Below are 11589 nucleotides of genomic sequence, written 5' to 3'. Positions count from 1 at the left end.
CCCTGCTTTGCGGCACGCCAAAGCAAGCTGAAACTCAAGCAAGCTCCGAGAGAGCCAGCGAGATGGATCGGCGCAAGGGCAGCGGCCGCCGTGACGCGAACGGCGGCCTCACGGAGGCGACGGCGTTGAGGCTGAGCTTCGAGGATGCTGATGAGGTGGCGGAGGAGGTGGAGGAGAGCGCCGCCGCGGAGGGGGAGGCGGCAGCGGCGGAGGTGATCGGCAGCAAGAAGACCAGAGCCGACCCGAGCGGCGTGTCCTCACTCGCGCCGCCGTCCCCCCGTGCTCCGGGCGTGCGCCGAACTAGCTCTTCTCGTCCCCGCCTCTCTGCCACATGCGTGTCCAGTAGCAGAGAGCGCCTCCCCTCGTCTTCGACCGCCCACGCCGCCTGCTGCGCCGCCCAAACCGCAGCCCCTCTGGTCGCTGCTGGCGCGTGCCTCTCTGCCCAGGTCTGTCCGTCATCTCAAAATTCATATCCTTTAAGTGATTCTTGGTTGGATCTCTAAATTACATTGCACCATCGGCGCACCTGCTATGGTTGTCGCTGCTCCTCCCCCCGCTCCCATCCACCCTGACAGGACTGTGGGGTGCAGTAGTGAGGAGATGGCGCCGGCAGTGCAAACCCTAAAAGCAACCTGGAAGGAGACGACGGGGTTGTGTTGATGGGGAGGGGCACAAGGCTGTGGGAGATCAGGTAAATCAGGCCATGGTAGATCATGAATTTGGAGGTTTGGTGTGGCCACTATACTTATTTGTTAAGTCATATTCAGAGGCTATAAGGAAATTTGGTGTAGAAAGCACTTCAAAAGCTAAATTAAGTGTTGAGCTTGAATTGTTATATTGTTTTCCAACCTAATTGAGGTTACCTAATGGAGTTCTGTTAGTGAAGATGAAAATCCTTGCATTGCCTTGGAAGCCTCAATACTTTTGGTCATGTGTTGAAAGTAAAAACCTCTGTAGCTTTTTGCCAATGTTCTTGTAAATTTTAAATGAACTTTTGTTGTCTGTGCAGAGTTTCCACAAATACATGACTTACAAGAAGGATTACAACGAGCTGCTTCTGCTCCTCCTGCGCACACTGGTGAAGGACGTCTTGCACTTTGAGGAAATCATGTCGGGATCAACCACACGCTTGACTCACATTGAGGTTAAAGTGGATGACCTTGGTGATAGCCTGATGGGAACACCTTTGCTCATGATTCTTCCTCTAGAAACGGTGCCACCTCGGCATCAGTTAACATTTCCTGACCTCTATTTTTCCTGCCAAATACAGGCCAGGAGTTCGAAATCTATGACCTGAAGCCATTCTTCTCCAGCTCTCACTTCAGCGACAACAACTTTGTCCTGGACGAAGGGCGTGGCATCACCAAGCATCCTATTGTAGCTTAATAACTATCTAGGCCTCTGTCGATGATGAACACATACCTCTTTCTGGATTAAGAGCGAGGGATGAGTACCGAGCGACGTCCACTTGCAGCACAGGCGATGAAATGATAGGTGTTGCACGCTAGACTGGAATTCTGACATCTGTGTATTGTTTTTGTTATCTGAAATTACATTCAGAGATTTGTGTACCCTCTTGACATGGTACAATTCTGAAGTGTTGATGCCCAATGCCCTCGGGCCATGCTGAGAGATGTATGCATTTGCGGTGTATAGCGGAGCTTGATTTGAAAAATTGTTCCTCGTCAAGGTGCTCTCTCTCTCTCCCCGTTGGTCGGCCGTGGCAGCGCACGGACATTTTGCTAGTAAGAGTAAATTTTACAAAACCACGGTTTTTGTGACAGTCGTGTCGTTGGACCACAGTTAACGGAAAACCGTTCACAAAACCACATTTTGAGTCAAGTTGTCCCAGTCAGCCCGAAAGCGAGTCATTTGACGATTTTGCTTGATTTCTTACACGTGGGCCCACCTATTGTACGCCACGTCGACCCCAAACCCGACCTGACCCGTTAGCCCGTGATTAAAGCCCCAGCCCCCTTTTCACTCTAGCAAATTTTCAGGGCCGACGTGGCATCTGACAGGTGGGTCCCACAGTAAAAAAATCAAGCAAAACCGCGAAACCACCCGGTTTCAGGCTGACTGAGACAACTTGACTCAAAAAGTGTGGTTCTGCGAAAGGTTTTCGTTAACTGTGGTTCAGCGAGACGACTATCCCAAAAACTGTGGTTTTGCGAAATTTACTCAAGTAATAAAAACGGCCTTGCTATTTTTAAGGCGACTAAGAAATAATTATTTATAAGTCGACGCTAACAAGCATTCAATCTAACCACTGAGATTCATGCAACATCCATATAAATATTAAATGATGAGAAAATCTTTATTGGATGGCTATGATTGCCGACTGAGAAATAACTATTTCTAAGTCGACTGAGAAATATACACTCCAAATAAAAAATACAAATAAGTCGTTAGACCACCTAGTGAAGGCAACTATCACTTGAACGAGTCAATGTTGGACCACCATCCTTGCAGGAACCGGGCAAAACTTGTCAAAAAGAGCTTTTCGTAGTAGATGGTGGGATAGTCGTCATGCTAAGGCCTCAAAGGACCAGCGCACCACAGCATCAACCATCGCTGAAGATGAGAACCCAAAAACAGAAGAGATTCGCCGGTAACCCGAAAAAAATCACATGAATGAAACCACAACAACAAACATGAAAGCCGACCTAATTCTAAGGGATCTGCCGGTAACCCAAAAAGCCGACCGGATCAACCTGCCCATCACACGTGCTAGGTGTACCACCGGAGTGAGGACGGCACGGGAAGGACCTTATTGTAGCTGCAAAATGTCGCCGGCGCCTCACCTTCTCGATGACCACTAAAAAACCTAAAGCAAAGACGAGAAGTCCTTCCGCCGCCCAACAAGTGGCCGGACTCTGCCGGAGGCCAAGGAAGCCAGCAGAGGCAGGACAGAACAACGACAACGTCAACGAAAGGGAATGACGGGAGCCCTTGCTGCCACCACAGCTACCAGCTGGGGGATCGCCTCTTTCGGTCTCGTAACACTTTGATATACCGATTTGTTAACATAAGCTCGAATTCAAACCAAATATATTCGCTCTCGTATTCTCGGGCTAATTCACGGCTGAACACTAGCTCCGTGTCAAAGAAAAAAACAGATGTAAATGGGCCCCATTTCTTCTTGAGCTAAACACTACGAATTAGAGATGCCATGCTCACAATGTTAATTATAAATTCCTGGACGATCGATGACATGGCTAGTGGTTTCTACCTAGTTGCCTCCGGCTACGTACAGTTTTTGGGTAGTGTTCTCTGCATGTTTTTTTAAGGATATATGTGTTTGTTGCCTGCGCAATTTTCTAACAGTTTTGCTGACGAGAAGTCACCAGTTCTTAGTTAGAGATCAGTCGACATGTTTGGCCATCGGATCTTAATCCAACGATAGCAAGTAGGAGATGAGAGAATAAGATGACCCTCAGATCTCAATCCAACAGCTCCGAAACGTAGAGTAAGGTTTAAGTCATATTTCTTAAAAGAAATAATTCCATTTTACCCCCCTAAACTAATCGAGAAGTTCAAAAAACACCCTAAACAATGAAACCGGGTATTTAACCCCCCGAACTTTCAAAACCAGACACCCGACCCCCCCCCCTCCCCCGGCCTGTTTCCACCTGGTCTGGGCAGCTTTGACTGGGTTGACCAGTTGACCGGTTGACCGCCACATTGGCTGCCTCTTTGGCACTGCAATGTTGGCTTCAAGAGGCACACATGAACTGCAGCAAGTGTAATAGCAACAGTCACATCATACATGAACTTCTTGCTCATCTCTTCCGGTTCAACTCGCAGGTCATTGACCTCCTTTTCCAGCTCTTCAATCCTCAGGTCCCGTGAGGCCAATTCAAACTCCAGCTTCGTCTTCTCTTCTTTAGTCCTCCTCAGTTCATTCTTCAGGTCATGCTCCTCTGTCTTCTTCCTGGAACTACTGCAGAGATGCTCGTCCATCATCTCAAGGAAGCGCCCTCGCTCATCTGAAATACCCCAGCTACAGGCCAATCTCCCCCCTCTTCAAGGAAGTCAGGCATCTACCCGCCCCCCTCTTCAAGGAAGTTAGGCATCTACCCGCAAATCAAATCGATTAGATACAAATCAGAGGGGAAACCAGCGGAGGAAAGAGAAGGAAAACCAAATCGAATAACGGCGACGAACTAGGGTTCCTCTGGTCGCCGAAGCTAAAGAACAGAATTGAGAATTGAGCGAGAGAGAAGACAGAGACGGGCACGGGCACGGGGGTGGGTGCGGGGGTAAGACAGGCTCAGATAGCCCACCTGCCAGCGTGGCAGTGCCAGAGAGGCAGCCAACGTGGCGGTCAACGGGGTCAAAACCGCCCAGACCAGTCGGAAACAGGCCCGGGGGGTCAGGTGTCTGGTTTTGAAAGTTTGAGGAGGTTAAATACCCGGTTTCATAGCTTAGAGTGTTTTTTGAACTTCTCAATTAATTGAGGGGGGTGAAATGGACTTATTTCTTCTTAAAACTCAGGCGACTTGGATATAGCCACACCCATTTTCTAAAATGAAGAAGTGTGAATTACTACAACCAAATTAAAGAAGAAGCAGATCAAGAATACAAGATCATGAGCTCTAAGCAACAATTGGACTGCGCTAGTTTGTAGTTAAACATCGATAGACCAACAGTATTATCTGTAATCCACTACGGGAAACAACTTTACATCGTGCTTTACATTGTGCTACAATCTAACGAATCTGGTCGACTTCTGAAGCAGGATCACGGCGACTCGTCGATTGACTATATAAGTACGACGGAGTCACCCATTCCCACGCGACGACGCCGCTCTGCCACGGCGCACATGGCGCGAACGGCGGCGTGGCGCGGGCATGCCTTGGCTGCGTCGGCCGCGACGGCACGGACGCGCTCGGTGTCGCCGTGCCGGAGCTCGAAGGCGACGTAGGCGGTCCAGAACGCGGCGCAGACGAGGCCCCACTCCAGGACGAGCTTCCGGGCGGCTGCGACCTTGCTCGTCTTCGTCCCGGCCTCCATGGCGATCCACGCCTTGCAGACGGTGGCGTAGTCCTTGACGCGGGAGATGGCGCTGCGGAGGAGCTGCCACGCCTTCTTGTTGCCGCCGGCGTCGGCGCCACGCATCTCCCGCGCCGCCTTGCACCACCTTTTCGCGCAGCCGGGATCCAAGGCTGCGGCGGAGTCCAAAAACTCGTACATGCGCATCTGCCGCTGGATCTCGCCGGGTCCGGCCATCCCGGCTCGATCGACGAACGGAAGCAGAGAGCAGGAAGCGCGCACGCTGGTGGATCCTGATTCCTGAGTTCCTGATCGATGGGTCTCCTACTCTACTCTAGGGAAGCAATTTATAAGCTGCAGCCTGCGGGGTTCCCAGTGCGCACGGCTGTGTCCGAATCCTGTCCGGGCAAAAAGAACTGAAGCTGAAGCATTCCGTCCTGGAACCGGGTAGTAGGCGGTGGCAGTTCAATACTCCGTCCGTTCTGGAATCGCGTGGTACGCACACCGAAACGTATTACAATTAGAAACACAAGAAGTAAGTTTTAGAAAAAAAAAATCAGTAATTCATGATGAACTTCAAAAACAATTTGACTGAACTTTCACTAATTTGGAACAAATTTTGAAAAAATTGGAGGAAGATTCAAAACAAACAAGGCAAAATTCTATAAAAAAAACTTGAATGAAAATTCAACAGGAGACAACCACGTGGAATCTCCCAAACGGTTGATTTCAACCACCTTGTTTTTTCCGATCCATTTTCGGGTTGTCAGAAACAACTCAACTTTGCTACACACTTGTTCTCCCTCTTCTCGTCGGTCAATGGTCCACCAAAATGCCCTAGCCAATCTGGCGGTCTTTCGCTCAGCGACTTGGTAGCGCAAGGAGGACAAAAGAAATTTAAAGTCGGGCAAAAATTCTAAAGTATATAAACAATGATGCAAAAATCAAAAGTAGTCTAAACACATTAATACTAATTTGTATTGTTGTAAACATAATCACTTGGCACAACAAAATTGAAACCAATGATTTCACCTGTGTCTTGTGCCATGTTGGAGTTTTAGAGGATTGGCAGCATTTGTTCTTTGGGTGTCAATTTAGTCAGAGGGTTTAGAATTACCTGCAAATTCAGTGGTCTCCTAGTGTGGATTTCAAACAAATCATTCGAGACACTCAGAGAACATTTGGTCACCCCTTTTTTGTGGAGTGGCTGTCATGAGTTGCTGGAATATTTGAAAGCAGCGCAACAATAGGATCTTTGAAGGCATTAGACCTAGTTTCAAAGCTTGGAAAAGAGATTTCATTGAAGATATCTCCTTCCTTCAACATAGATTTAAGCCACCTTGGATAGCTCATTTTCTTCTTTGGTTGAGGCCTTTCCCTTAGCTCTGTAAATATAAACCCCGTAGGTAACACCTTTTAATGAAATAGACTCTCTGCCGGTAACCCTGCAGTTTCTGGTCAAAAAACAAAATTCAAACATCTTTTCTATATCTAAACAGGAGCACCGCACTACTTGATTTCTTTGAAAATGCAACCATGTCAACTCAACAGACCCACCATGTTGGTACGCAAACCATGCCATCTCAACAAGCCATGCAAGTATTCATTTACACTTTTGCATTGATCTATCAATTCAAACCATGCCACCTCATCAATTCTATCATGTTTTTTAGGAAAAGTTTTTTAATCCATCATTTTGTCACATGCTTCGTAGTTTTTATAGTTTTTAAATGTAAAACAAGAACACTTATTACATTTTTTCCGATTAGTTTAGCAAACCATGTCACCTCATCAATCCAATCATTGTTTTTTTGGAAAAGTTTCTCTTTTAATACATCATTTTGTCACATACTACATAGGTTTTATTGTTTTTAAATGTAAAACAAGAACACATTTAAATTATTTTACCATTAGTTTTAGCAAACCATGCCACCTAATCAATTCAATTAATCATGTTTTCTTTTTGAATTTTTATCTTTTTTACACGTCATTTTGTCACACATTTCTTAGGTTTTATTGTTTTGAAATCTAAAATAAGAATCTTTTATATTTTCCCTTTAGTTTTATTTCATTTTAATAATCTATTTATGATATTTATGTAATTCTTTTAACATGGTTTTGCAGCAATGTGTGGGGCATTATCTAATACTCCGTAGCAAAAGAGAGCAGCATTGATTTCAGAGCTAAATTCGAAAATCGCACCGAGCAATGTATTCCGCGGAAAATGGAAATGATAGGGCGGAGCAGCCCAATGAAGCCAATCACTCACTCACTAACCCCGAGCCAACATTTTTGTGCGGATGAACGAAAACAACTTACTATTAATGGGCCTCTCCAATAGGCCTTATCCTTGGTTCAATAAACTACTAGAAAAAAAGATTACACATGAAAGGTCAAAACGGTTAGATCAGATTATACATTTATACTAGCCCCTTCTCCCGGTATTAGCAAAGCATACTGTAAGAATCCTCGAAAAATAATTACAAGTAAACTTTCGGTTGTAAATCAGAGTTTCAACGTCTAACTAGTGTTCACTGAACCAATTCCAGAAATTTGTTGCGTGAGAAAAAAAAATCTGGAAGACAACAACCAATCGTGATACCCAACGATGAACAGTTTGCACAAGTATCAGCTCCATGATCAGGTGTTAGATAAATTGCAATTAACTAGCTACTAGTTTGGAGATCTATAAGTTACTACACAAATGTATCTATACTACTCCCTCTGTCCCATAATATGGCATACTTCTACTTTCTAGGTTGTTTTGATTTGAAGAAATAAAAATTAAGTGGCTGAAAGTATTCAGAGCGTGAATCAATCCGCTTTCCGTTTTTTTGTGGTTTGCATAAGAAAAGGCTGTAGAGAATACATGGACCAACGGAGATGGAAATCTTCGTGCTGGAGAATACAACAATACAACAAGTAGTGCCTGCGTCTCTTCATCTGAATGATGCACACGACCAAAGATGATTATAGACAGCGTATAGGAAAAGGCTAAAAAAGGACTACAAGTAAAGAAATGCCATCAGACTTGTGCTCTGTTTCAGATACTGAGACCACATGCAGCAGCAAGGTATTTTTACTCCGCTTTCCAAATGTTTGTCTGACCGAGGAAAAGAAAAGATGGTAACAACAACAAAATATAAAATGGCTCTTCTGGATGTCATAAGTTTTTCATATCTGACCATCTGTCTATGTCATTCCATTCTCATATTCGGAGTAGCATTTTAGAGTAATAAATCTTGGGTGTTTTGTTAGTTGGGTCCTCCCTCCGTTTCTAAATTCTTGTCGTTGTTTTAATTCAAATTTAGCTAAAACATCGACAAGAATTTAGAAACGGAGGTAGTAGTTTTTTGTGCTCTGTTCAGCTACAGAAACTACAGCAGAAAACTATTTTTGGCTCTGCTTCGTTTCAAGCCAGCCGTTTGGAGTAACTAATAATCTTCAGTGTTTGTTGGGAAAAATTTGTGCTCTGCATCTGCTTCAGGTACTGAAACCACATGCAGGCTGCATTAGCAAGCTTCTGAATGTTCATCCGCCGAAGGAAAAGGTAGACAAGAACTGAATACAAAATTGCTGTTCTAAATCTTGAAAATTCTTTCACATCATTTCTATGTGTTTAGTATATTGATAATCACATTCAGAGTAGGATGAATCTTCTGTGCTATGTTAGTCGACTACTTTGTGCTCTGTTAAGTTCAGCAACAGAAATTCAGAAACCACACCCGAAAACATCGTTTTGCTCTGCTTCTTTTTAAGCATGTAAATAACCAAAAAGTTTTGGGGTACATAAATCATCTGTGATCGTTTGCAGCAGGAGAACACGTAGACAACTACTCCCTCCGATCCTAAATTGTTGTCGAAATATTACATGTATCTAGACGTTTTTAAATAAATACATTCATATTTGAGCAAATTTGAGATAAGAATTTAGGGTCGGAGTGAGTAATAAAGTAACACAAATCAAAATAGCATATCTGATTGTCAACAATTGAAAGAAAGATCAGATGATAATTTATTACTCTATGTGTAAATTCAAATAGTTAATTACATGGATCATAAATCACATTTGTGGACACGATAAGAATAACAAAAGGAATATATTCCAAACCAATCTCTACTTATGTGTAACTACGCTGACATATGGCAGCTCGACGGAGCCCATGTAGTACTTGCCATTAGCCCTCTCCATTATCTCCGTTGGCCTCACGCTTTTTGGTTCTCTCATCTCTTCCAGCACCTTCCCATTGGGTCCGACCCTCACGGCTAGTAGGTGGCTACCAAATTCAAAGGGAAGCTCGTTCTTCTCGCGGTGCAATGCAACCCAGTAACCTCCCCTTCTGTCTTGCCTCACATTGTCAGGATAACCTGGAAGGTCGGCAAATGGCTCGGTCTTGCCAACGTTGGGCCCTTTGATCCAGTATCATAGAAGTTTGCACGAGTCGGTAGACGCAACCACGAGGTGCGTCCAGTCACGGGACATAGAGACGCCGTTCGGGTACGTGAGGCCTGACTGCAGTGTGGTAACATCATTCGTTTGTGGGTCGTACCTCATTAGACGGCCCGTCGAGTCGCCTGTTCTGGTAACCATCTCATGTTGTGATCTCTGGTAGTTCATAGAACTGTCCGTGAAATAGACTTGGCCGGTCATTTGGTCAACATCAACCCCATTGATAAAGCGGAGGGGTGCACCATCCACCTGGTTCATGAGCACCGTCGTCTCTCCACCGGCAGGTCCAACCCGCATGAGCCCCTTGTAAGAGTCAGCTATGTATAGGTTTTCCGACTTGTGATGAAATTGCATGCCGAGCGGTCGGCCGCAGTGGCTCTCAGTGACAGTCTCCGGGCGGAACTTGGACGCGGTGCACGCTTCGTTGCTGTAGTCAGGGCCGTAGGCAAAAGTGGTTCAACCTATCTTGTCGCCGTTCCATTTGAGGACGCGGCCGTCGGAGATTAGGAAAGGAGCGTGCGTGCCGTACGTGTCTGGGTCTCGGCCTCAGCCCCGCAGCCAACCCGGGCACAGCCCATTAGTATTTTTCTTTCCTTTTTATTTTTTCTGCGTGCCCCAAAGAATCTCTGAAAAAAAGTGGACATCTTTTCTGCGTGCACTAGCGGCAAGACCAAACATGAAAAAAAAAAACCGATAGGCGGATCTGAAATCAGAGGAGTATTTTATTTGTCGATGTACAATCTGACATTCATTCATCAGTGAGCCTGACAACCTGTTTGCCGACGTTGCGGCCATGGAAGAGGCCGATGAGCGCTTCCGGCGCCATCTCGAGGCCATCAGCAACGTCCTCCAGGTACACAACCCTGCCTTCCCGTATATGCGGGACAACCCAGGCAGCATACTCCGGGTACAGATGCTTGTGATCCGGCTCAATAAATCCCTGAATCCGGAGCCGCTTGGAGACGACGCAGGCGAAGTTGCTTACGCCCTCCTTCTCCCCGCCGGCGAGGTTGTACTGCGAGATGAGCCCGCAGACGGCGATCCGGCCGTGCGTCTTCATGTTCACCAGCGCCGCCTCCAGCATCTTGCCCCCGACGTTCTCGAAATATATGTCGACCCCCTCCGGGAAGAACCGCCTCAGAGCGCCGCTTAGATCGGCGTCCTCCTCCTTGTAGTTGAAGGCTTCGTGGAACCCGAATTTGGTCTTCAGGAGCTCCACTTTCTCCTTGGATCCCGCGCTGCCGACGACGTAGCAGCCCATGAGCCTGGCGAACTGGCCTACGAGCTGGCCCACGGCGCCGGAGGCCGCGGAGACGAAGACGGTTTCCCCTTTCTTCGGGGAGCAGATCTGGTGGAACCCCACGTAGGCGGTGAGGCCTGGCATGCCCAGGATGCCGGTGTAGTAGGACAGCGGAAGCTTGTCATCTTGTGCTAATTCGGGGTCGATCTTGGTGAGGAGGCCGGTGAAGGGCGGCTGGACGACGCTGTAGTCCTCCCAGCCGGTGATGCCCCAGACGAGGTCGCCGGGGGCGAGGCCGGGAAGGGAGGAGCGGAGGACCTGGGCGACGCCGTAGCCGGTGAGGACGGAGCCCGGGACGAAGGCGCTGGTGTAGGAGGACTGCCCGGGGATCGGGCGCGACATCTTCGGGCGCATGTATGGGTCGCAGGAAAGGTACAGGTTCTTGACGAGCACCGACGGCGACGACTCTGCGGCGGGTCGGTCGAGGACGGCGGCGGCGGGGAGCAGCTCCATGTGCTCCTCCCTCGGGTAGCCCTCCACGTACTCCGTGAGGATCACTCGCCGGCTCTTGAGCCCCTTCTTCTCCGCCATGGAATTTCCAATTTGATTTGCTTGGATTGGATCTAGTCTAGTGTTTTGCGACTTCTGCTTGGAACTGTAGGAGTGTATATGCTAGCTGCTGCCTCCGGTGGGTCGATTGATTGGCAATTCCTCTGCGCTATTATTGCTGCCCGTGCTTAATATGTGCTTCCAAACGTGTAACACGCGCTTGCCAATAATTGGAGCAGGGTATTAATCGCTCCAAAAGCTAGCGCGCGCACACCCGGGCACCCGGGACATCGCGATCCATCGATCCACCTGGCGTACTTATCTGTCCGGCCGATTAATTCATGTTTTTGTGGAT

The 11589-nt window shown here is 47.2% G+C and overlaps 1 protein-coding gene and 1 pseudogene across 1 annotated transcript; both read right to left on the bottom strand.

The window, feature by feature from the left end:
• Positions 1-9029: 9029 nt before the first annotated feature.
• LOC100844197 lies at positions 9030-10005 on the bottom strand (annotated as a pseudogene).
• A 144-nt stretch (positions 10006-10149) lies between these two features.
• On the bottom strand, positions 10150-11452 carry LOC100839344 (2-alkenal reductase (NADP(+)-dependent)). The gene has a single exon (XM_003577580.4). It carries the CDS (start codon positions 11274-11276, stop codon positions 10194-10196), a length of 1083 nt encoding a protein of 360 aa, XP_003577628.1. The 5' UTR covers positions 11277-11452; the 3' UTR covers positions 10150-10193.
• Positions 11453-11589: the final 137 nt, after the last annotated feature.

Source organism: Brachypodium distachyon, chromosome 4, assembly GCF_000005505.3.
Source record: "Brachypodium distachyon strain Bd21 chromosome 4, Brachypodium_distachyon_v3.0, whole genome shotgun sequence".
Classification (NCBI taxonomy): Eukaryota; Viridiplantae; Streptophyta; class Magnoliopsida; order Poales; family Poaceae; genus Brachypodium; species Brachypodium distachyon.
This window is presented reverse-complemented; position numbering and strand designations above follow the sequence as displayed.